Source organism: Myotis yumanensis, unplaced genomic scaffold (genome assembly GCF_028538775.1).
Source record: "Myotis yumanensis isolate MYYU_CA2020_CCGP unplaced genomic scaffold, mMyoYum1.0.hap1 SCAF_1, whole genome shotgun sequence".
NCBI classification, from domain to species: Eukaryota; Metazoa; Chordata; class Mammalia; order Chiroptera; family Vespertilionidae; genus Myotis; species Myotis yumanensis.
Window position 1 is genome coordinate 105,337,485 of NW_027223752.1, and position 27,172 is coordinate 105,364,656.

General features: G+C 35.2%; 1 protein-coding gene across 6 annotated transcripts in view; it reads right to left on the bottom strand.

The window, feature by feature from the left end:
* Positions 1-1,146: 1,146 nt before the first annotated feature.
* The window catches only part of ARHGAP12 (Rho GTPase activating protein 12), a 193,798-nt gene continuing 167,772 nt past the window's right edge, over positions 1,147-27,172 (bottom strand). For 4 of the 6 annotated variants that reach the window (XM_070429019.1, XM_070429010.1, XM_070428980.1 and 1 more), the window contains 10 exons: positions 25,223-25,304; positions 17,259-17,360; positions 14,785-14,883; positions 11,138-11,240; positions 8,343-8,459; positions 6,198-6,296; positions 4,877-4,954; positions 4,643-4,777; positions 4,317-4,419; positions 1,147-3,479 (listed from right to left, as the gene is read on the bottom strand). In XM_070429019.1, coding sequence (XP_070285120.1) covers positions 3,305-3,479; positions 4,317-4,419; positions 4,643-4,777; positions 4,877-4,954; positions 6,198-6,296; positions 8,343-8,459; positions 11,138-11,240; positions 14,785-14,883; positions 17,259-17,360; positions 25,223-25,304 — 1,093 coding nt within the window. In that variant the 3' untranslated portion in view covers positions 1,147-3,304. The remainder of the gene's footprint in view (positions 3,480-4,316; positions 4,420-4,642; positions 4,778-4,876; positions 4,955-6,197; positions 6,297-8,342; positions 8,460-11,137; positions 11,241-14,784; positions 14,884-17,258; positions 17,361-25,222; positions 25,305-27,172) is intronic. The other 2 variants (XM_070429001.1, XM_070428991.1) reach the window with 2 other exon arrangements.

Below are 27,172 nucleotides of genomic sequence, written 5' to 3' on the forward strand. Positions count from 1 at the left end.
TGTCTCATTAGGCATTCTGTACCTCCCCCATCTCTAGAATACAAAGTCTGCCTGCCTGGCCTGGGTTTACGGCTTGTGCATTTCCAATAGATTCCAATTTGTCATTATTGTAAGAGTGTTGCTTTTGTTTTGCAGCACCCTTTACCATTTTTGTTTGTTTGTTTCAAACCAAAGATGCATTTAACAGGACTGTGTTAGTTATATTGGAATACTGTTTAAAAAAACAACTCTGCCCCTCCTCCAGGACTATAACATATGGGCTGCTAAAGTCCCTATTTAACACCTTTTCTAGATTGCACCAGAGAAATGCTTTCTGCAAAAGAGGATCATTAAAGCTAATGGTTGGGGTTCAGAGACCAGTAAACTACATAAAACCTTATTTTCTACCCATTTTCAATTCTATGTTTAGATGCAATATTTGAGCATTTGACTTTTATGACACCATGAGAGCATGACACCCGTTTGACTATTTTTATTTTCTTCTTTACTGAAATGATGTGTGGTATATTTCTTTGTGTATTTTTTTTTAATGCATAAAGATGTTGGAGAAATTAGTGTCATGGGAAACTATATGTTTACTTTAAATATTTATTTAGAAGCCTCTCCCATGAGCTGGAAAACAAAACTTTTGGCATAATTATAGAATAACATTTTCCCCCTCTCACTGCTGCTATCTAATATCTAATTTTACAGGCTTACAAAAAATTGTGTGATGAAACAAAAAATAGTATAAAGGTCTCCAGGTCTCTGCCCATACTATTATTGATGAATTTTCATTTGTATGAAAGCAATGGCGCGCGCACACACACACACACACACACACACACATTTATATACACATAGTGTACAGATGTGTATATAACATCTGCCTAAGACTCAAGTTTGGCTGTATTATTCCATTTGTACTTTTCACATAAGAAAAAATTATCTACAGATTTGCCTCTGTCTAAAAGATAACATGATTTTTCGTAGATATTTCATAATTAACTTTTTCGAGTAAACAGTGAAGTTTCTTATTGCTTTAAATTTTAAATATTTTTCTTTTAACTGGAATGTAATCCCATACCGAATATATTTGTCTTTCAATTTCCAACTACTTTTTTTATGACATGCTGAAGTAAATTTAGTAAATGAAATTCCACTGACAACTTATTTCAGCCTTTATTATATTTTCTACTAAAACTCAAGCTGTTGAAACAAAAAAATTACTGGTTTTGTTACTACAAAAAAAACAAGTGAGAAATTTTAATTCACAAAGGATGAAAACACAGGACACTGATCTTACTGTACATACAATATTACAATAAATTGATTAGGTATAGACTTAACATTTAAGACTTTACACACATACACACGTACTTTGACAGAAGAAACACAGGACAATATTAATCACTGATATGTCCATAACGACTGAGAGAAGGAACATCACTGATTGGAGTCTGATTGTTTTCCTGGCACACAATCACTATATAGGCCAGTCCTAAATCATGTGGCATTATTAAGGATATCTTTAGGCAAAAATAAACATTCTCACTTGGGGGTTTATTCTCCCTGCCCAAAACAATTTGCTTTCCCATAGCTATCAAGTAACTTGTCTTGTCATCAATTTAACAAGACCAAAACAACAAACAATAGTTTTACCACAAAACTCAGGTGAGAGGTTTTTAGATAGATCATACAAAATATTTGTTCTAAAGAAAGGCAAGCTATAAATTATAAATTAATTTCTAAGCAAAAGACTTGGTTACAAATCATTCACTTTCAAATTTTGATGAAGAAATAAAAAATGGGGCAAGAGAAGAGGTACTGGCATGGGGCTAGTAGAAAAGATGTAAAATGAGGAAAATATATTTGCCACAGAAAATATTAGATTCAGTTGATTTTTAAATGAGGTATACCAGTATATGCAAAAACAAAAAATTAAAAAAACAAAATAAACATCTCTAATGGGAAAAAATTTCTAAACCTCTTATAGTTTTCTTTATTCAGATTAGACATTTCATATACAGCAGTTAATCTAAAAAAATACATTTTAAAAAATCTTCAACAAACCATGCTCTCTGTAACAAAACCTTCCAAACCCTGTTTTATTATACAAATCAATCTACATTAGTAATGTAAAAAGAAATTCTCAAATTTAGCAATGTCATTTTCTGACATCCATCTAATTTACATATAGGTTTCCACTATTCATACTGCAGTTAGAATTCGGCAATAAATTGTTTTCTAATGTATTCTGTACATATTAAATAACCTAAAGGCTCCTCTTGTAGTGCATTTACCATTTAGCAAGTCTACTCAGTATTTTTCCAGTACCATTTGCATTACAGTGATTTGCCTGTAAATGTAATTAAAAACTAAAAGTGCGTAGTTAATTTTATCAAATAACAACCTATTTTGGGAGGAGACCTAGTATTCACAGAAAAGTTTACCAATATCATGATTAGAAATGTTGACTTTGAATATACTCTGAGGCTATACAACATAACTTTATACATAAGCTGAAGGACATTAAGTCTTCAGCCTATATTTACATAAAATAACGTGTTTCCACAGGATCATACCAAGAACTCAGTATGGCACTATATATAATTAGGATTGTTAGCTAAATTAGTGTAGCACAGACAGCCCCAAAATACCCTGTACTGACGTGTGCTAAATTAAACTCCAGTATATCACAGTGTTTTATGTAGTATTAGTGTGCTGCCCAAACAAGCAACTAAGATATCCCATAAGGATGCTGTGCAATACAGCAAAAGACAAAGCCTCTGTCCAGGAATTATATCTGGGTTACAATAAATTTTAGCACTTAGACCACACTACATGCAAAAACCTTGAAAAAGAAATACACAGGTATCAAAACAGACATACTTCACTTTGTTTAAAATGCCCAGGAGCGATTTTCAAATAACTGATAGTAAGTATTGTTCTATCAATTAATAAACCTAACAAATCATGAGAAGAAGTTCTACATTATCCAGTTTGAGAAAAAAAAATGTAGTTTTCTTACCAAATTATCCAGTGTATATGACTGGTTAGATTTGCAAGTTTTTATTTTTACTGAAATTCAGAGTATGGAATGCAAACATTTAGGATAAAATTAAACACAGTTTTATCACCTTGCAACAAAGCAGCAAATATGAGGGCCTATTACCCATTTTGACTCTTCCAGACCCTTCTGATCCCTCAAAAAAGTGCAAAATCAAAGAGTCACTGCTTGGTCCAAAACAAAATACAACATGTATGAGGATTTAAAATCTGATGGAATCCGGTTCCTATGCTACAAGTTGTCTTCAATATGAAATCAACGTCCGAAGATGGAATTTATTTCCAGAAGAATTAATTCTACAATCTGGTTTTGGTAGACAGTATGAACTGCGATATTACCAGTCTCTTTCTCTGGCTTTAACAAAGTAGGACCAAAAACAATTGCTATACTTTGATAGGTCATTCGGTTTTTTTCTCCATTTTCTATAACTCTAAGGGGGAAAAAAATAAATTGTTAATAGAGAATATATTAGAGAGGTAAATTCTTCAAAATGTGTTATAAACATAAACAGTTTGCATTTAAAAATGAGAAATAATTTTCATTTTCTGAAGGTACATATAAACTATTTAGCCAAGTAAAATTCAGTTCAACTATCATGTGAAGTTCTTCTGGATAAATATAGCTGGAAGGTATAATTAAACATATTCTAATAAGCTTAAATATGATATTTTAGCTTAGTATTTAAAATAAGACAAACTTAAACATGACTTACAATTCAGGTGACAAAGATTATTGCACTAGGTTGATTGGGGCGGGGGAAACTTCATTAGAGCACGAGCTTAAACTTTCAATTTTACTCATTTTATGTGTTGTTTTTAAATCTCTCACTGAATCATTTATTTTAGTATTCTAGTGGTTGTTCTTTCAGAAGGAAAAAATCAGTTATTAAGGTAGCTATGTAGTAACTTAGAGCAATGATGGCTTTATTTTAAGGTGATTTAACAGTCCTCATTTATTAACCAATCTCATCTTTATATTAATTAAATTTAACAACAATTTCTAACACCAACCACACCCTTGCTAGGCATTACTTCACACATAACATCTATTTTAATGTATTCTTTATACCAAACCCTATTACCTATGAGGAACTGAGGCTCAAAGGAGCTCTTTATCAAGTTGCAAAGACAGTAAGTAGCATAGCTAGTATTTAAACCTGGGTCTGAGTGACCAGGCCTCCTGGGTATACAACACCATGTGTCATAACTATGCAGTTCTATTTTTTGTTTTCCTAATTACTATTTCTCTTTTGTGCTGAGACTTTTACCTTTTGAGATGTCTAAAAAGGATCTGCATTGTATCTTGATTTGGCTTTGGCAACTGTTTGATTAGGTCCTTAACAGCAGTGACTCGCTGTCTTGGTTCTTGTTCTGAAAAAAAGATAGTAAGTAGAACTGAAACTGAAAAGCAGTGACATAGTTTGGAACCTGTTATTTGGTGATACACAGTGACATCTGGTGGTCACATTTATAATTTCTGGAGCAAAACCGATAAAAAAAAACCCACAAGAAAACCCACCAGAATGTAGTGACTAAATCTGTATAGAGGATTTTCAACATCTAGAAAAAAAATGGAGTAGAATTACATACTTACTTATTGCATTCACAAAATCATTAAAGTGATTAAATGTAAAAAGTGGTTCTGGTAATTCTCGAAAAAACATTTTGAGTGCTCCAGTGATGACATGAATATCTTCCCATTTACTATCATTCAAGTTCAATTTTTCATCTGGGACAACAGTAGAAATAGAAACAATTTTAAATTACTTTAAATTCTAACAGCTCTAAGTGATTATTTTGGATATAACAATAGGGATTATGATCTTACCATGATTGACTGCAAATCTCAGTTTCTGAATCACTGCAAGGTTGCCACTTACTCTGTATATCCCATCAACATCCAAACCTAAGAGACAAATAATATTTTTATGTTTAAAGTACTTGTTTGCCTCTTCTAAAGATGCTCACATGTTTCAGAATTCTTATTCATTAACATTAGCCTAAATGATATTGTTTAGATACTTGGCAGAGAAAGGGTGAAGATTCACTCTGAATTCTATTTAATAAACAGCAACAATTATATTTTATCATGCAGATTGTGAATCATCTCAAGAAAGTCATTTCATTCAACTTGAGATACTAACAATTTAAGATAAACTTCTACAAACAGCTGGGGATAGTTCAACAAGTAAAGAAAGCCAATAGATAAAATCAGCCCACCCATCTTTTCTATGTCATCTTATAATGTAAACGCCATAAATACTCTCTTAAAAATGTTTGCCATATTAATATGTGCTTGTGACAAACTTAGTACAAGCTAGCAACTAAAATAATGGTTCAATAAAAACAATTGATAATTTAGTAACATTTTATATGTGGAATAGAATCATTTGAAATTCACCCAATTAAGCCTAAAAATTCAAATATTCATTAAATGATAATGCTGTACAAATTTTAAAAAGCTATTCATTTAACTTTAAATAAAGGCAAGTAGCACAGTAACTGTACTACCATGTTGACAAAGAGAAAGAGATGAGATCTGAACTGGCAGAAATTATGAATTATGTAAATATTTTAATTGTACACGATGTTTTTGAAGATACACAGATATAATGTGATTAGTCAAGATACTGTTAATTTATATAAAACTAGTATATTATAAACATGTTAAAATTAATCAAAATAGAAATTAGTTTGTCTTATTTTACAGTAAATGACATAAAAAAGATTAGATAACTTTATCGTTGTTTTAGGTTTTAAAATATCTCATTTTTATTATAAACAAAGAACTTTCTCTTAGTAAGTAAACATAATCTCCTATCTTCTACATTGTCAAATCATTTAGAAAAATCAGTTTCAAAATCACTAACTTCTTCATTTTAAGCAAATGCCAACTCCAAATGGCTTCAAAGAACACCAGATACAAAGTAATCATAAGCACTGAACATTTTAATGGGTGCCCACAAAGGTCTTAATTTAAAACAGGTACAAACATGTAAGATTTTTGCACACAAGATGCTTTTTTTAACATCTTCCAATTATGGAGAACTTTTGGTTTCATCACTCAAAATCATAAAAACCCTAGGGATTTTGATGGCAAAACAATGGGTTGGTGTGCTTAACATTTTAGAAAAAAATGATTTTCTTACCATATTCTTCAACATATTCGATGCATAATTTCACAAATTTTGGCACTGTGTCATTCTCTCTCTGACACAGATTAGCAAGATTGGCTCCAAATACCTGATCTGAAAGAGATTGTTTTTCCAAAAAGAATCACTTTGCTAAAATTTAGTTCACAAAACAGCTAAACCATTTCACAGTGCAATAAAGCCACTGAGTGCATCCAGAATTGCTTACCATGATTATACTCTATGTGATCTGTACTCTGCTTATCTCTTCCAATTTCATTTCAAACAACTTTCCTTCTTTACTAAATTCCATGAACACCCCAACTTATATTTGCCTGAGAACTTTATTACTTTCTATGGCATCTGTAGAGATCAATATTCACCTATATTGAGCTCCTTTTCATTTCATCAATCCTGGTCTCAGCTGAATGTTATCGCCATAGGAAAATCCTCTGAACATCCTATCTATCATAACCCACTTCCAGTCACTATCTTATTACAATGTTAGATAATTCATAGTAGACGTTACTCTTTTAAATTATGTTGTCCATCTCTCATTTTTATATATAAATTTTGTGAGGGCAAGGACCTCCCAACTGAACACTTGGCACTTAGTACATACTCAAGTATTAAAACAAGCCAACACTTAATTTCACAAAATATATTTCAAAGACTTCTATTAATCTTTCAGCGCAAAAGCTTTGAAATGCCAACACTTGTGCTAAGCATTCATGAAAACAAACAAAATATCTGAAGTAGTGAATAACAACATAAAATGGCAACAGTTTATATTTCTCAGTGAAAAGGCTTGGTGAACAAATTAGTGGCTATTTCAATTCATTTATTTTTGAAGTTTTTTTTAAGGTTCTAAACTCAAAATATTAAATTAATATACATTATCTGGGAGTATTTGTTTGTCTGTAACTCTTAGGTTGCTAATATGAATCACTTAATTAGCTGAACTCTTCCTAAAAGTTTTAACTATCTTTTTAATGAAACCCATTTGTGTATTTTAATTCAGATGCTCTGCAAACAGATGTACTAGTGATGATTTTTGTCAGAAACTTCATAATCAGAGACAAACATATATTTTATATATATCCTTTACCTATACCTTTATTTAAAATAACTATCACTGGCCGAACTGGTTTGGCTCAGTGGATAGAGCATCGGCCTGCGGACTCAAGGGTCCCAGGTTCGATTCCGGTCAAGGGCATGTACCTTGGTTGCGGGCACATCCCCACTGGGGGGCGTGCAGGAGGCAGCTGGTCGATGTTTCTCTCTCATCGATGTTTCTAACTCTCTATCCCTCTCCCTTCTTCTCTGTAAAAAATCAATAAAATATATTTTAAAAAATAAATAAATAAAATAACTATCACTGTTTTGAATTATGTATTAAAAAACTTACCTTTGGAATTAAACATGCTTGTAAGAATATTGTATATTGTTTAAGTCATATATGATTTTTAAAGAATGCTTTCTTACAAAGACACGATCCTGTGCATTATGGTTCTTTTAATGAAATAAGAAATATACTAATTTTTAAATTATCTTAAATGAGAACTGAAGATAAATAAGAATAAAATTGCTTATTCATTATTTTTTCTTCTTTCTACTGTGTTAATGATTGTCTATTCAAAATTTCTTCTGATCTGTACATCTCAAAACTGAAAATCATGTCTTCTAAAAGTGTGCCACGTGCCCAGTGGGTGTTACTCAGTGGTTGAGTATCGACCTATGAACCAGATCACAGTTTGTGCCTGGATTGCAGACTTGATACCCAGTGTGGGGTGTGCAGGAGGCAGCTGATCAATGATTCACTCTTATCATTGATGTTTCTATCTCTCCCTCTCCCTTCCTGAAATAAAAAAATATACATTTTTAAATAATAAAAAAAAATGTGCCACTCGTATGATCACACTTGTGTAGTTCCTCTAGTACAGGGTTGCTAAAAACTTAATAGTTTGGTATTTATGTCTGCTCAATGCTGTAGTTAAAATAAACTCTTCATGTGGATTTTAAAAATCAATTTTAAATTACTCACATGTATTTAATCACTGAACCTAAAAACTTTATGAGTAAGGAATGAGAACATTTTTATTTTGAAAAATTTTTAGCTTTTAATTTCAAATGTCTTATTTCTGATTTCATACTTCTACCTACCTTTAATATAACCTTTTTCACGAACAGCTTGCAAAGTGGGGCGCCGTGTAAGAAACTTCTTTAAGTTTTTCTTGTTTTTTTTCTGTTCTGAAGAATCAATGCTAGACACTTTCATGGCTGAAAACAGAAGGTAAGCATTTCATAAAATAAAAACCTTTTTGAAAAAAGTTTTTCCAGCTAACATTAATCTCTTATATAAAAATCACAGTATAAATTCAGTTATTCTAACTTTTATATGGTTTAAGAGTAACATGTGAAGAATCAAACTAACACAGAATTTTTCAAAGTGAAAAACCAAACAAAACATTCCATTTTTATCACTAAGACTGACCACAAACTGTACCTTCTTTGATATATATGTCAAGACGTTCCCTAAGTTGCCCTAATTTACATTCACTATTTTATAAAGAATACTAGAGGCCCAGTAAACGAATTCATGAATGGGTGGGGTCCAGCCAGCCCACTCCGATGGGGGCCGATTTGGGGCTGGCAGGGCCGATCGGGGGTGGGGCCACGGGAGGTTTTGGGGGGCCAATAGGGGCCCGGATTGGGCCAGTTGGCCACCGCAGTGTGCATCCTTGTGATTGGTCATTCCAGTCGCTGGGTTTTTATATATATAGATACAACTTATCTTCTTTAACTCTCCATCAGTTTTAGAAGGTAAAAAAAAACCCCAGCAGCGCTAGCCAGTTTGGCTCAGTGGATAAAGCATTGGCCTGTGGACTAAAGGGTCCCAGATTCAATTCTGGTTAAGGGCACATACTTTGGTTGCAGGCTTCTCCTTGGCCCGGGCCCTGGTCAGGGCTTGTACAGGAGGCTACCAATCAATGTGTTTCTTTTACATCAATGTTTCTCTCTGTCTTTCCCTCTCTCTTCCACTCTCCCTAAAAATCAACGGAAAAATACCCTCGGGAGAGGATTAACAAAGTAACAAAATAAAACAAAAGACCAGCAAAAAAATTATCCTATATAATAAAGAGCTAATATGCTAATTAGACTGGACAGCAGAACTACCTTCTGGAATGACCATCTAGAATGACTAGTGGGTGGGGGCGGGGACAGCAAACCTGTGCCACCAGGCCAGCCATGACAGTCCTGGTGCCCCCCACTTCTGCAGAGGGGGTGGGAGAGGCAGAAGCTTGGGCCTGGTCCCAGCACTGCCCCTTTCTCAGAGGTGGCAGGAAAGGCGGTGGTGTGGTCCTGATGCCGCACCTTCCACAGAGGTGGCTGCAGAGGTGGTGGGAGAAGGGGCTGCATGGTCCTGGTCCCGCACCTTCCACAGAGGCGGTGGGAGAGGGGGCGGTGCAGTTCCGGAGCTTCCGCACAGGCAGGAGAGGGCATGACCACGGTACCTCAACCTCCCATGGCCCCCCCCCTGGCTGGCCTGGCCTGGCCTCCCCCGCCCCCCCCCCCCCCCCCCCCAGCCACCAGTGGATGGGGCAGGGCCCACGCTAAGGAGCAGCGAACCAGCTTCCGGTTGAGTTGCGCTCCTATCCCCCGCCCTCCTGCTCAGCCAGAAGCCAGGCTCACGGCTGGTGAGTGCAGAGGTGGTGGCAGCAGCCTCTCCCACCTCTGTGGCAGGCGAGTAGTAAGGAGCGAGGGATCCGGAACTGTGAGAACCCCGGACGGCAAGAGGGATGTCTGAGTGCAGGCGGACATCCCCCGAGGGGTCCCAGACTGTGAGAGGACACAGACTGGGCTGAGGGACACACACACACACACACACACACACACACACACATACACACACACACACACACCCGTGCATGAATTTTGTGCACTGGGCCTCTAGTAAACCATAAACCAAAAAATTCCTATTCTTCCCTATCCTTACTGTACTAGGTAGAGAGAGAGAAAGAGAGAGAACTATCTTAATTATTCATAGTTTAGGCTAAGTCTCATCATAATTATCTATCCTCTGAACTAATTCTTTGGAAAATGTTATATACTGCCTTTAATGTTGATTTCTTTTTTATTACAGTAACAATTCAAAAAGTAAATATCTTGAAAAAAAAACTACATTTGAGGAAACAATATATTAGTAAAGAATTAAAATAAGAGAATTTGTATCTGTTTACACTGTTATATGGTAACAATGTCAATAATAGGCTTAAACTTCATTGGAATATGAGAGAACAAAAGTAGAACTGATTTTCTAATCACTCAGTTAATTTGGAGGCTAAAAATACATTCTTAGTTATATGTGGATTTATTAAAATAGATTTAACAAAGTTCAGTGTCATAGCTAATGGCCTATTTAAACAAGGTAATTCACAAGACAATGCTTTCTTAAAACTGCTGGCCTAGCTCTGGTTCTTTATGTACATAGGATCTGGAGATATGGGTGCATGCACCTGTACTTGCACAGACATATCTTAGTCCGGAGATGGCTGCCTGGTGTCCAGTATGGAACTATGGTATATATCCCCATGACTTTTGACTTTTTAAAGTTTAAGATTCTATCTAGAATCACAAACAGTAATTATATATTTTTAAATCAATAAAGTTCAGCTTCCTAGAGAACTCAAAAAAAGTTCATCCTAATATATATTTTTTCTCTTTAAGTATCACAGTCCCTCAAAATTAATATAATGCTCTAGGGATGCATACAATGAGGTTGAAAAATAACAATGAGTTAACAAGGAGAGTATTACAACATTGAACTTGCAAGTACTTAACCTTATAACTTTTTTATAACATTGGAGATTTCACTCAGCTTTTATATATTTTTTAAAATCTTTGAAAGAGAATAAGCTCACTCAAACCACTAGCCAAATAGATAAAGAGTAACTTACAACGAAGTTTTCTAGGATCCTTATGGTCTTTTTCTTTATCTTGTTTTTCTATTCCTGGTGAATCTGGTGTTTCCTCTTCAATTGCTTCATCAGTTTCTACTGTCTATGGGTTGGAGATTTCGTAAACATGCATTACTTTTGATATTATTTTAGATGTAACAGCATAATTTTCAGAATTATCAGTGACCAACTTTCCAAATAATTTTAGGGAACCAATTAGCATATAACAGGTATGATTTAGATATTTGACAAATCATTTAAATTAGTCTGTTTTTTCTCCTTAGATGTTATTAATTCTGAATTTCCAACAAGAAAATTTACTGATAATTCAGAGAACAATGGATTTACACTGATGGTGAAGTGATCTTGCCTCATTTTGATTAATTGCATATGAGTGTCAATAATAACAGTTAAAAAGTCAGGCTACAATCTATGGTGCTAGAACAAGATGAAGCTACATTCTGAGAAAATGGCACAAGATAACTATACTTTGTGTCAATAGTTAAGCATTATTCAGACTTATGGATGTTAGGAATTGAAAGAAATCCTAGGGATCTTAATTTAAGGTCTAACCACTTTTATAGGTTAAAAAACTGGATTGAGTTCTCAAAGCCAACCTTGCTTTTTGCCTTTTCACACTGAGGTCTTTATTCCACCAAGAATTTATTTTTCTGTATCATGTAAGGAAAGGCTCAAATTTCTTCTTGGATATCCAGTTGGCCCAGCATCATTTACTAAAAAATTTATTCTTACTCACTAATCTACAGTGCTATATCTGGCATAAAGTGTCCAAAGATATGGGGTCTATTCTACAGGTCTTTGTATCTATCCTGTTATGGATACAACATTCTATTAAATAATATAGCTTTACGAAGTCTTGGTATATGATAGAGCAAGTCCTTACACTTTCTTCTTCAAGAGTGTCTTGGACACTTTTAGCCCTTTGCATTAGAATAAGCTTCTCAAGTTCTAGCAGAAAACCTAATTGGATTTTGAGTGAAATTCAAAAATCTCAAATTTATAAATTTATAAATCATTTGGAAATATATTGTATCTTTACATTATTGAGCCTTTTAATCTATGAACATAATATGTTTCTCATTTAATTAGGTTTTCTTCAATGTCTCTCCATAAAGTTTTGTAATTTTCCCTGCAAAGGTCTTGCAGATGTCTTGCTACATTCATTACTTAGTATCTTTTGCCACTTTGTAAATGGTACATATTTTAAAATTTCATAGTAATAAGTTCCCCTCTTTTCATCTGGTTTATTCCCTGATCCTATACAAAGAAATGGAAGCATATACCATGTTCATGGATTAGAAGAATTAACATCATTAAAATGTCTACACTACCAAAAGGAAGCTACAGATTCAACACAATCCCTATTAAAATACCAATGGCATACTTCACAGAATTAGAACAAATACTCTGAAAATTTATACGGGATCATAGAAGACTCAGAATAGCTGCAGAAATCTTAAGAAAGAAGAACAAAGTAGAAGGGATCACAATACCAGATATCAAACTATACTACAAAGCCATCATAACCAAAATAGCCTGGTACTGGCACAAGAACAGGCATATAGACCAATGGATCAGAACAGAGACCCTAGAAATTGACCCATACCATTATGGTCAATTAATATGTGATAAAGGAGGTAAGAACATACAATGGAGTAAAGACAGTCTCTTCAATAAATGGTGTTGAAAAAACTGAACAGATACATGCAAAAAGATGAAACTAGACCACCAACTTACACCATACACAAGAATAAACTCAAGGTGGACAGATACGTGCAAAAAGATGAAACTAGACTACCAACTTACCCCAATCACAAGAATAAACTCAAGGTGGATAAAAGACTTAAATGTAAGGCATGAAACCATAAAGGTCTGTACATGATTTCAGGAATAAATGGAAAGAAAGGAAAAAGATTCAGAAATATCAGACAGCATTAGAAAATGGAAAGGAAGAATGGAGAGGGAGGTCTGGAGGGAGATTTGGAGGGAGGGCGGTTCTAAGGGAGGGAGGTTTAGAGAGAGAGAGGTTTGGAGGGAGGGAGGTTTGGAGGAAGGAAGGGAGGGAGGGAGGGAAATTTTGAGGAAGGGGAGGAGACAGGGAGGAAGGGAGGGAGGGATAGATATGAGTCATTTGATAGAGGAGGTAAAAGAGAAAAAGTTAAAGCATACTCAGATTCTATATCTGGGTGTTTTGAACTGAGGGAATCATAAAATTTTAGAGCTTGAAAGGATACTTAGAGACAATCAAATCCAGCCTCTCTATTTTATAAGTAAAACACTGATGCCCATAGAGGTAGAATATCCTAATAAGATCACAAAATTCATTAATTATGGGCATCACCAATAAATTCTCTGATAGACATCTTAATCTCTACCAAAGCCAGTGATTCCCAATTTTTTTTTCTGTCTCTGATTAGTTTTAAACTGTAACACATTCTCCTATGTATTCATTTTCAATTTTGTCACTGACATGTGATCCCTATTTAGGAGCCATGCCCCAAATGGTGAATGAGTAAAAAATATAGCTCTGAGTATAAATCTGCAGTTCTTTTTGGTTGCTATATATATAAGAAGAAATTTATCAGGAACATGAGGGCACTGGTTGGGGTATGAAGGAGAGCTAAAAAAAAAGCACGCTAATTAAGAGACTACCGACTCATTCATTTCACAATTTTGCCTCGGACCTGTTTTCACCAAATAGTACTATCTCCAACTCATTCACTCATTGAAAAAATACTATGCTCTAGGCATAGTGTAACTGTCTCTTCTTCTTGAACTATTTCTTTTTGGACCAATGCCTCATGTGAAAATTATTTACAATATTTTAAATAGTTAGACACTATATAAATGAGAATGCTAAATCATTCACCAGCTCCTGGGAGTTACTGAAGTGACCACCATCTTACCCACCTCTGTCAAAATATATATTAAGAATGTGCACCCCTATGTTCATAGCAGCACAATTCACCATAGCTAAGATTTGGAAACAGCCTAAGTGCCCATCAGCAGATGAGTGGATTAGAAAACTGTGGTACATCTACATAATGGAATACTATGCTGTGGTTAAAAAAAAAAAAAAAAAAAAAAAAGAAGGAACTTTTGCAACAGCATGGATGGAACTGGAGAGCATTATGCTAAGTGAAATAAGCCAGTCAGAGAAGGATAAATACCACATGATCTCACTCATTTGTGGAATATAATGATCAACATATACTGATGAACAAGGACTGATCCAGAGACAGAGGGGCATTGATTGGACTGTCGGGCCTTGGAGGGAAGGTAGGGGAGGGTGGGGGTAAGGAGGAGAGATCAACCAAAGGACTTATATGCAAGCATATAGGCCTAACCAATGGACACGGACAACGGGGAGGGGGGGGGTGAGGACATGAGCGGGGGGGTAGGGGATAATGTGGAGATAAGGACACATATGTAATATATTATTCAATAAAAAATATATTTTAAAAAATAAATAAAAATAAAAATAAAATTAAAAAATAAATAAATAATTAAAAAAGAATGTGTTTTTTTCACATATAAATTGGAACTTGGATATGCAATAACCAATTAGAAAACCAAAATAAAAAGCTGCTCTGGAGTAAAAAAATTTACCTAAGTCAAACACATACCTGATTATTGATAGTAGTACTAAGAACTTTAAACCAATCATTAATAACAGTGTCATTATCAGACTGAATTAGCAGTTCTGTTCCTTGACGGGTTTTCAGCTTTACAGAAAATGAAAAAGAAAGAAAATTTAAAAAGAGAGAGAGAGTATGGTTAGTGCTTTCAACCAAATAAATGAATACATTTAATTCAAAATCTAAAAAACCACAAGCAGAAGATTAGAAGCCATATAATATACTATGTGATGAAAGGTTTAAGTACTACACAGTAATGGAATATCTCTTATTTTAGTATAAAATAATATCAGCTGAATTCTTTTATAAAATGTAAAGTTTTTCTCACAAATTTTCAGTGAAAATCTTAATTTAGGGTCCCAAATTCCATTACACAAATGACAACACTTACTGAAATATAATATACTTTATCATTAAAAAATATGTTTAAGTATCAAAGCCATACATTTACATTAGAACTGAAACATAATCCATAAAACTTAAGATATTTTTATATAAAACTGAGAAATTCACCCCCTCTGGTTAAAAAAATAAATGTAGGGGAAAATGTACAAAGAGTTAGACTTCCATTATTTCCTATTTAATAGAAAATAAAATGACTTAGTACAAAGATAGCACAGATGATATATGTCATATCCTTTTGGGCAGAAATATTACTAAATTTATTAAAGTGTCAAATCATGAACTAACTCAAGTAAGGATACTATTGTATTATGGTATCTGAAGGCAATAACAATTTATGTATAATTTCTTCGTTCAAAGTTTCCTACAATTGCTTGAGGTAAGGTAGTTGAAGAAAGCAATCCTATTTTTTGGTTGATAACTTTTTTTTCCCTACAGGAACTTATGGCAATGTTTCCCAAACAACATTCTAAGACATATGACTCAAGCACAGTTCCTGAAATAATGTTTTAAAAAGGTATTTGGCCAAAACCAGTTTGGCTCAGTGGATAGAGCGCCGGCCTGCGGACTGAAAGGTCCCAGGTTCAATTCCGGTCGGGGGCATGTACCTGGGTTGTGGACACATCCCCAGTAGGAGATGTGCAGGAGGCAGCTGATCGATGTTTCTCTCTCATCGATGTTTCTCACTCTCTATCTCTCTCCCTTTCTCTCTGTAAAAAATCAATAAAATATACTAAAAAAATAAATAAATAAAAAGGTATTTGACCATTGAATCCTTTTCATTCTGGAATCAGTTATAGGCATTGCAAGGCTAATTCAGAAAATAGTAACTTTCTTCCTTGCATTTTTTCTAGAAAGTGGGTCAAGTCAGTCAACTAATAATGAATATTCAGTGTACATAAGAAACACTGTTAGAAGTTCTTAAAGATAAGTAAATACATAGTTTTTCTGCTTAAAATACAAAAACACTTCATCATCTAGTGGGGAGAATAACTTACAGATGACGACAACCCAAGGTACATTAAAATAAATGCTACTTTAAAGCATAAACAAAGCAGACGTATCAATATTGTGATAACATTTCTTATGCAATATAGATAATGTTTGGCATGGGTCAGTACTCAAGGTAAATAATACAGAGTGAAAATCAAAGAGGCAGGAAAACAGCAACTAATCCAGTCTGCCTAGACAACAAGCTAGGAAAGGACTAAGCTAGAAAGGAAGGTTGGGATCTGAAAGATTGTTTGCAAAGAGAGCCTCAAAAATTCTTTCCATCTCTCTACCCATACTCTACAATGTGACTTTTTACTGCTCATCAACTGGTGGACTCTAGTTCCCCACAACCCAGAATACTTGGCTGGCCTTCTGACTTGTGTTCACCAACAGAATATATTTGACATATGACTTCTAAACTTAGGCTGCAAGAAGTCTTGGGCTTTCACAAAGACCCTCTTGGAACCCTGATTCCACCATATAGAGACCCTGGGGTAGCCTCCTTGAGAATTAGAGATCTTGTGGAGAAAGAGGTCTAGCAAACAGCTGGCACCAACACCAGACATGTGAACCATCCAGCCCCAATCAAGCCACTAAGTGACAGAAGACTCATGAAAGACCAGAAGAATCACTCACCTCAGTACCAGATAAATTAAGCAATGTAACTCTTTTCGTAAGCTACTAAATTGTGGGGGTGGTCTGATATGCAGCAAAAAATGACGTAGAATCATACATTACTGTGCAGGGGTTTTTAATGACAAAATGGAAAGTCTTGATTTTTTTAATATTAGATTTCATAGTAAATGAAATCATACCTTTTTTAGTGTTGCTGGGGAAAGGCAAGATTTGTGCAACAAAGGTTTGTAATATATAATGTGAGATCCTATAATTTATGCAAATAAAGCCCAGATCTTCATATCAGCTGTTTTTCTTAATACAAACTGACTTAATGACCAAATTTGACAAAATTAGTTACACTGAAAGGCCATTTCTGAAGTAACTCAAAAAAAGAAGATCCAATCACTAGAGTTAAGAATGTGAATTATATTCAGAAAAAAATTTATTACCTCAAATACATTCTTTTTGCTGGATTTATCCTTGGAAGCCATCTCAATCATCGCCCCCTTAAGGTCCACTGTGAACTCTGGTTTGGACTGATTACTCCCAAACTTCATGTTTAGAAAAAAAGAGAAAAAAAGCCTTTATGTGATATTCATGTACATGTGTACATTCAAAAAGAATTAAGACCAACTTTATATTATTAACAATAAATCAATTAGGTGATTATCTCAAATTCTTCTCTTTCTCTATTATAAAATAACAATTGCCACTTTAAAACTGAAAAATGTCTGCAAGACATGAATATATGGGTCATAGAAAAGGAAATAAAATGACAACTTCTTTCATAAGAAAAATACAAAATAAAGCCACATTAAAATCTTTTTTCATTCAACAGTGTAGCAAAAAGAAAAAGGAAAAAAAAGTAAGAAAATAAAATACAAATTTTTGATGAAAAACTGTGTTGGTGAGGCTATAGAGCAGGGGTAGGGAATGTCTAGCCTGCGGACCATATAAGGCCTGTGAAATAATTTGGTGTGGCCCTGCCAAGGCATTAGGGGTGAGTTAATTAAATGTTTGACCAAATACAGCAGGCTAATTTTTAAGTTGATAATTTTGTATGGCCTGCGAGAATATCCAAATGGCCCTTGGCATAAAAAGATTCCTCACTCCTGCTACAGAGTATTAACGACCTTCATATGTAAGTGAGGTATAAATTAGAACAACTCCTAGAGACAAAAAATTGGTAATTCTATAGGGTGTCCAAAAAAATGTACATACACTTTTTTCTGATAGCTCAATTGATGTTTCTTTCTTTTCAGATTTAACCCATTGGAATTAATAATTATTCAAAGCATGTATACATTTTTTGGGACACACCCTATATATTTACAAATACATATATTATTTGGCTTAGCAATTCCATTTCTTGGCATTTATCCTAAGCTTAATATGACTACGTAAAATGATGTGTTCAAAAAGGCAAGGCAATATGTATATATAAAATATCTGGCAGATATTAAGTACTTTTCTACCTAATAAATATTCTCAACTACAATTTTGTGATTTCAAGAGTGATTTCCTTACTAATTATTTGTTGTCAACAACTACCAATAACTTACAAAATCAGAAAACTCTAAACCCCATGTTCTTTAATTCAGCCTTTGTTAGAAATTATAATTAGAGCCAGATGCTTTAAAGCCTTAGCAATTTAATGAGGAACTGTGAAAATAATAGGAAGACAGTTGACATGGCTGGTCTCAGAAGAAAAAGCATTTAACTAGCTATTATATTTTGTTAACCAGATAAGGAAAAGATTAGCAAATAGCAGAAAATCTATGTTAAATGTAGACTTACACTGTATCTTGTTATCATTAACTTAAATGTTGGTTTAGTCTGTTAACTAAGAATGTAAAACAGCATTCCTATGTCACTGAAAGGTTTTAAAATCTTTAAGAACTGATGAACTGTAATCTTAAAGTCATAAAGATTTGTTACAGGAAATTTCATTTGCTAAAATATTTTCAAGTCAAATTAGATTTGCCATTGGAAACAGATATTACCAACCTTGTCATAACTTATTCATTATTCATAATGTCAGTAGTTTCACATTTAATAAATGGTTCAACTTCATCTTTTTCCTTTTTGCAGTTAGCAATGTGGACTTAAATAAGTACTTGTTATAACAAAACAAAATTTAGGATATTATATGGGATTTTTATTAGTGAAATAAAAATAATAAGATTTTTAACTATTCTACAAATTCTTGGTCTTCTTACATACCGTTTGTCATTCAAAAGACATTTAATTAACTATAAAGTTACAATGGACATACATACAGAACTTTCTGAGCAAAAATGGTAAATCTCAAAAGTTATTAAAACTTAAGTATACACATTTAACAAAATGATAAAAATCCATTTAATTTGTTATTACATGCTCTGTAGATGGTTTGCTACATATAACTTAAGATACAAATAACTAACCAAATAAGATAAACAACTATAAATTCAATAACTATGGCATCGAATGCTAGAAAGATGCAGTCAATATATAGTTGGCAAAATCTTGTGTTTGTTATACTTTCTTTTTCAAAATCCAGTCTAACTTTTCTCTACTGTAATCATCCCTCCAATGGATTCATAGCAAAGAAAATAAAATTACTGTGGCAAAGGGTATGCAACAACACATAATAGTGACAGCTGAGACAGAATCAGATTTTACATGTGACTGCAGGCCAAAGACTGACAGAATTTTTCTAAGAAGAAAGTAGTAAATGTAAGAGCTCAGACTGCAGGGGTCCTCAAACTGCGGCCCGCCGAAAACATTTATCCGGCCCGCCGAGTGTTTTTGCCGCTGCTGTGTGCATAGGAATTTGTTCATAGTTTTTTTTTTAAACTATAGTCCGGCCCTCCAACGGTCTGAGGGACAGTGAACTGGCCCCCTGTTTAAAAAGTTTGAGGACCCCTGGCTCAGAGAGTGAGCCCTGTTGGCAAAAAGACTTGGTGAAAAGGGGAAGAAAATTATGATGTCATAATATGGCACAATGGCAAAATGACACACAAGAGAAAAACATAATGGAAACAGGTAAGACAAAAATACAATTCTATAAGCAAACACAACACAAGCAAAGCTGAACTTCCAAATACTTTTACAAAAACCCTAATTTTATCTCAGAATATTTTGACGTTGTTATTACATAAATTCACGTTTTATTTTTAAGATTAGTAATTAATAGAGCATTATATGTTAAACAGGCCTGTGTTAGCTGAAATCACACAAAGAACTTGAAGGATAATAGAGAAGTCATCTAAGTTTTCTCCTTGTGATCTGCTGGGCAATGTCCTCTGGTATCCCTTTCTAAGTCCTTAGATGACCCTACCATCTAAGCTGCCTTGCCCTCCCTCTAGGAAAGCAGTTCTCAAATAGAAATGATTTTGCCCCCAGGGGACATTTTTAGTTGTCACAACAGGAGGGATAGATGCTACTATCATCTGCTAATCATCCTATAATGCATAGGACAGCCCCCACAACAAAGAATTATCTGCCCCAAAGTGACTATTTTTAGAAGTTTGAAATCATGTATAAATAAATTTGAATATCTACCAATATTTGTGTGAAATTTTTTTTAAATATTCAAGGTATATGATGAATGCTATCTGAGAGGAAGCATATGAGACACTGTATTATAACTGTGCATGTATTGATTTTCCCCATTATAATGTAAGCTATGAAGACAGGGACCAAAACCTCAAAATTTAACACAGCCCAGAATATAGCAGGTTTTCATGTCTGTTGAAAAAATGAGGTAAGAAAAAAGCAAGTGTAATTTACATTACTGATATAACAAACCAGTAAATAACTAATACTCCCCAGAAAACTAGTGGAATGTATCTATCTATCCTTATGGAAAAGGAAAATCTCACTGGATTTTTGGATGACACAACAGCTATGCAAAATGTATCTTATACAGTGGAGTTGCATGCCACATATGTACATTTCCATTTACTCAATTTTAGCTATCCATGGAACCAAAAATAAATACAAAGCATGAATGATTTTTAAGAAACATAACTTCAAATAGTATGGGTGACTTTGCTCATCAATAAGTTTATGCCCTGAAATAAGTATAAAATTTGAAACGACGACTTCCTCAAATAGATCCTGGTTTAGGTTTTTGCACTGTGTCGATCTAATTTTTAAAGAACTTCTATAACATAACCCCTTCTCATAAACCATCCAAACTCAACTGAAGGAAAAGCCATCTTTTCCAAAATTAAAGGAAAAAAATGGCTCTGCTACAGACTGAGTTCTAATATACCATCTTCCAAAGAGATGCAAAGGGCAATTTTTATTATAGGTGATTTTTGTCCTTTTAGCTTATATGATAGCACAAGCATCTCATCCTCAGATAAATCACTGTATAATCAGCATACATTTTACCTACAACAGATCTAATTGGTGACTGAGCAGAGAAACAAAGGCAGGATACTTTGAAATCCTTTTTGAATAATCATTATTATAGAGTTAATTAAGAAGCATCTTATCTGGAATTCTGTAACAGAAAAATTAGAAAACAACCTAAATGTCCATCCTTAGAAAAAATTACGGAACATCTACATAATGAAATATTATGTAACCCTAAAAAAGATTAAAGGAGATTTTTATGGGCTGAGTGACTTCCAATATATATTGCTAAGAGAAAAAAGCGAAATATAGCCCTAACCGGTTTGGCTCAGTGGATAGAACATCGGCCTGTTGACTGAAGGGTCCCAGGTTCGATTCTGGTCAAGGGCATGTACCTTGGCTGTGGGCATATCCCCAGTAGGGGGTGTGCAGGAGGCAGCTGATCGATGTTTCTCTCTCATCGATGTTTCTAACTCTCTATCCCTCTCCCTTCCTCTCTGTAAAAAAATCATTAAAATATATTGTTTTTAAAAAGAAGTGAAGTATAAAACCATACATAATGTGATAGCTTTTGTCTACAAAAGAAATAAAATGTCAGATATATATTGTATTTACTGATTTTTGAGAGCTTGTTTGGAGGTTCTAGAAGTGAGCCCAGCTACTTGTATACCCTTGACCAAAGACCAGTTCTCTCCTGTGGGGGGGCAGCTTCGGGAGGAACGCACATAGATAGGTGAGGGAGGAGGGGGACACCCGCCTAGCTAGCCAGATCAGTCGAATCAACACTGGTGATCAATGGGGTAACAGATGTCACAGCCAGATTGGCCTCACATCCTATTTGCTGATTTTTGCAAAATGAAACACAGGAGGAATTAACCAATAACTAATACAAATGGCAACAAAAAAGCAACTCCCTCCATATTTAATCAATTTTTAATACTTATGATATATATGCCAAAATATATTATACACACACACACTTTTTATTTGAATAATCTTACTTGCTTTTACTTAAGCCATTTAACAATTAGTTTTCATTCCCTTAATGTGTTACATATGGAAAGGAAAAAGCAAGGCTGTCTTGAGATTTTTTTAAATTTCATAAAATAAAAACTCAAAAAGAACCAAGATGGCGGCATAGGTAAATGTATGCACTTGCTGCCTCCCTCAACCACATCAAAATTGCAACTAAAATACAGAACAACTATCATCCAGAACCGTAGGAAAGCTGGCTGAGTGGAAGTACTACAACCAGAGAGATAAAGAAGAAAGCACACCGAGATTGGTAGGAGGCGCAGAAGCGCGGAGGCGCGGAACGGGCTGGTCCGGCACCCGGGTGTGCCACTTTTTTTAATCGGGAGAGAGATCAGCTCTGCGGAGGCTTCCAGGTGGAGTGAGGGGTCCCAGCCCTACACCAGAGCCCCAGCCCAGGGTTCCAGAGCTGGGGAAAGGAGTCCCTACATCCTTAAGAACTACGGACTGTAAAAACCAGTGTGGATTTGGGTTGAGTGACACAGAGGCTGCTGAAGACCCAGCTGCTCCTCTTAAAAGGTGAACTGAATTTACAAGCTCCCACTTCCTCTGAGACCCAGTGCTGGGCGAGGCTCTGGGGGATCCAGACACATACGGGGAGAAACTGGACTGTCTAGCATCAGGGCAGGAACTCAGGGGCGGCTTTCTTCCAGATGGAGATGATGGCAGCAGTCATTGTTCCCATGCTGGGACCTCCCTGGTGCCGGGCTGAATGGCAGCCATTTCTGTTTGCTCTGCCCTGGTAATATCCTTAAACCCCGCCCTACCAAATTTATAACCCCACCCAAGCTGTGGGCAGTGGCTTTGCATATGAATGGTCTGTCCTTTCTTAGGCTAAAACTCTGTCAAAAAAGTTGCAGCTGGGATAGGGGGCCTCAAACCTATCAATAAAAGGGCCAGGAACCGGCACCAGCATCAGCCTGCCCTGCTTCACAGCTGAGCCTTGACTGGACACTTCCAAACCCAATACAAAGAGGAGGAATCTGCAGAATTGAAGGTCAGATAAAGAGATTCACAGACAAGGAAAAGCTAAAGGAGTTGATCACTACCAAATCAGTATTATATGAAACTAGAGGCCCAATGCATGAAATTTGTGCAAGAGTAGGCCTTCCTTCTCCTGGCTGCCTGCACCAGCTTCCCTCTGGCACCTGGGACCCGGGCTTCCCTCTGGCCACTGGCAGGCACCCAGGACCTGGGCTTCCCTCACAGCCCTGGCTTCGTCCAGAAGCTCATCCAGAAGGATGTCCAGTCTAATTAGCATATTATGCTTTTATTATTATAGATGCTGAAGTGTATTCTTCAAGAAGAGGAAGAAGAAAAGGTAAAGATAAAAAATACGAACGTGACAACAAATCCTTATCTATGAACAAGTGAATCTAAAAATAAAATGAATAAAAAATCTGATGAACAGAATAAACTGGTGAATGAAATAGAATCAGGGGCATGGAAATGAAACAGACTGACGATTCTCAGCCGGTAGAGGGTGTGGGGGGAGGGGTGCGGGAAGAGATTAGACAAAGATCTTATATGCATGTATGCATTACCTATGAACACAGACAATAGGGCAGTGAGGGCCTGGGGTGGGGTGGAAACTGGGTGGAGGAGAGCTATGGGGGGCGGGGAGGGACATCTGTAGTAATCTCAATAATAAAGATTAATTTAAAATAAAATAGCCCTGCCCTGGCCGGTTTGGCTCAGTGGATGGAGCGTCGGCCTGCGGACTGAAAGGTCCCAGGTTCGATTCCGGTCAAGGGCATGTACCTTGGTTGCAGGCACATCCCCAGTAGGAGGTGTGCAGGAGGCAGCTGATCGATGTTTCTCTCTCATCGATGTTTCTAACTCTCTATCCCTTTCCCTCTCCCTTCATCTCTGTAAAAAATCAATAAAATATATTTTAAAATAAAAACTAAAAATCACTACATTACCATGAGTTTTACCATATTCCATATCTGCTTAGCTTTTTACTGAGACAATTTTAATCAATTTTTGAGTGGAAGTACTACAACCAGAAAGGTAAAGAACACAGTGTGATTGTACTTTAATTTTACCGATCTGAAATGATTACTAATATTATATTAATAAAATTTCATGTAAAGGCAAAAATTCAAATAGTGAATCTCCACAGGTAAAAATTCATAAGAATTTTACAATTTCAATATTGGCTAGCTGAGTGAATTTTAAACTATGTTTCTGCAATTGCAATTAATTGTAACTAATGCATATTAAGCATTCAAAAAGTAGTAGGTATTATGTCAAAAATTATACTTTTTAGAATTTATACTACAAATAACTGAGGAGCAATAATAGTAAACACTCAAATATACAAAAAGTTTCAAAATGCTACAAGTAATGGTGACATTTCTTTCTCTTCTAAAAGCTGGCTGACATTATATACAGACATGGACACCTGAATCACTGACTAGTATCTAGGGGTCAGTTCAAGGTGGAGCTTGGCACATTACTGCTTATTTTCTGATTAAATACTTGAAACAGCAAAGTCACAAATAGAGAAGAGCTTTAACATCCTGAACATGAATCAAGAAATGTACTAGTATTTGTTCTATCATGCCTAAATAGTAAGCCCACCTTTCAGTTCAATGGATAAAACATAATTTGTTGATTTTAAGACATCATCTGTACACTGCAGTTGTCTTCACCACCCAAAGTCAAGTCTTCTTCTGTCAACATATATTTGGCTCCCTTTATCCTCTTTCACCTCCCCCCACCTCCTTTTCCCTCTAGTAACCACCATACTGCTGTCTGGGTCATGAGTTTTTGTTTATTTGTCTAATTTGTTCATTTGTTTGGATGAAATCATATGGTTCTTGACTTTTTCCATCAGACTTATTTCACCTACCATGATATTTTCAAGGTGTATCCATGTTATTGCAAATGGCAGTATTTAATGTTTTTCATTTACTTTTTTTCACATTAGCTATAGCTAGAAGGACTATGGAATACTTCATGAACTTCAGGTACAATACTATTGACATATTTTGAATGCATAAAGCCTCCAAAGAAAAGAAATACTTACCCAACTTGTGCTACTTCCTTGAGTTTTGGTAAAGAGTAAAGATGAACCCTGCAACACGGCCCAAGAAGACAACCAGTTCTTTCTGTAATTATAAAGATGACCAATTAAAGTTCAATTCCCTAGTTTTTCCAACCAAACTTTAAAAATGAAACACTATTTAGTGGTTAATCAATGTTGTCCAAATTTACAGTCATTATTGACACTCTAATTGTTTTTATTAGGGATATAAAGCTAATGAAAATTACAGTAATTTCATTATCCCAACCTGACCTAAAGGCCCCAAAATAAATGAAGTTAGAGATATAGTTTATCAGAATAACTATATATCTAATTATGCTTATAGGATACTAATTATAGGACTCTGAATACAGAAATATATAAAGGAAAACCCATTTATTCTCATTCAATCCATACTCCAGAGGTAACCATTGTTTACCTTAAAGGGAATTCAATCGCTGACAGGTTAAAGTAAAATGTTAAATATGTCTACTACAGAAATTTATTAAGACTTACCGTACAGCCAAACATGTGGCCAGTTTTGTGAAAACTCTACAAGCACTCAAAACAAAAGGGTTATTCTCCATTTTCAGAGTGTAGAATTTAATATCAATCAATCAGACCTACATTATTATTTTATTTCTTTTTATATCTACTTAAACTTCAAGGATTAAGAAAAGGGAAATAGCCAAAACCGGTTTGGCTCAGTGGATAGAGTGTCGGCCTGCGGACTGAAAGGTCCCAGGTTCGATTCCGGTCAAGGGCATGTACCTGGGGTTGCGGGCACATCCCCAGTGGGGGATGTGCAGGAGGCAGCTGATCGATGTTTCTCTCTCATCGATGTTTCTAACTCTCTATCTCTCTCCCTTCCTCTCTGTAAAAAATCAATAAAAATATATTTAAAAAAAAAAAGAAAAAGAAAAGGGAAATAAAGTTCACTACTACTTAGTCAACTAATATTTGACAAGAAGACTCAATGGAAAAAGATAATTTTCAATAAATGGTACTGGGATACTTGAATATTCATACTTAAAAGAATGAAGCTAATTCCATAGCTTACACTACTCACAAATATTCACTCAAAATAGATTAAAGACCTAAATGTAGGACCTAAAACCATGAAACTTCTAGACAAAAACATAGAATAAAGCTCCCTGACGTGAGTCTTGGTAATAATTTTTAAAAATATGACACTTAAAGCACAAGCAACAAAATAAAAAAGTGGGACATCAAAAAAGCTCTACATAGTGAAAGAAACTATCAACAAAGTGAAAAGACAACCTACAGAATGGGGGAAAAATTTACAAACCAGATTCCTGATAAGGGGTTAATATCCAAAATGTATAAAGAACTCACATAACTCAACAGCAAAAGCTTATATAACCAAATGAAAAAAAAAAAAATGGTCAAATGACCTAAATAGACATTTCTTCAAAGAAGATATACTAAAAGCTAACAGGCACATGACAAGATGCTAAACTAGTCATTAGGAAAATTGCAAATTAAAACCACAATGTGATATCAACTCAGACCTGTTAAATGGTCATCATCAAAAGATAAGAAGAAACACCCTGACCGGTTTGGCTCAGTGGATACAGTGTCGGCCTGCGGACTCAAGGGTCCCAGGTTCGATTCCAGTCAAGGGCATGTACCTTGGTTGCGGGCGCATCCCCAGTGGGGAGTGTGCAGGAGGCAGCTGATCGATTTTTCTCTCTCATCGATGTATCTAACTCTCTATCCCTCTCCCTCCCTCTCTGTAAAAAATCAATAAAATATAAAATAAAAAAAAGATAAGAAGAAACAAATGATGTGAAGAAAAAGAAACCTTGTGCACTGCTGGTGGGATTGTAAATTGGTGCAGCCACTATGCAAAACAGTATGGAGGTTCCTCAAAAAACTAAATATAGAATTACCTTATGACCCAGCAATTCCACTTCTGGGCATGTATCCAAA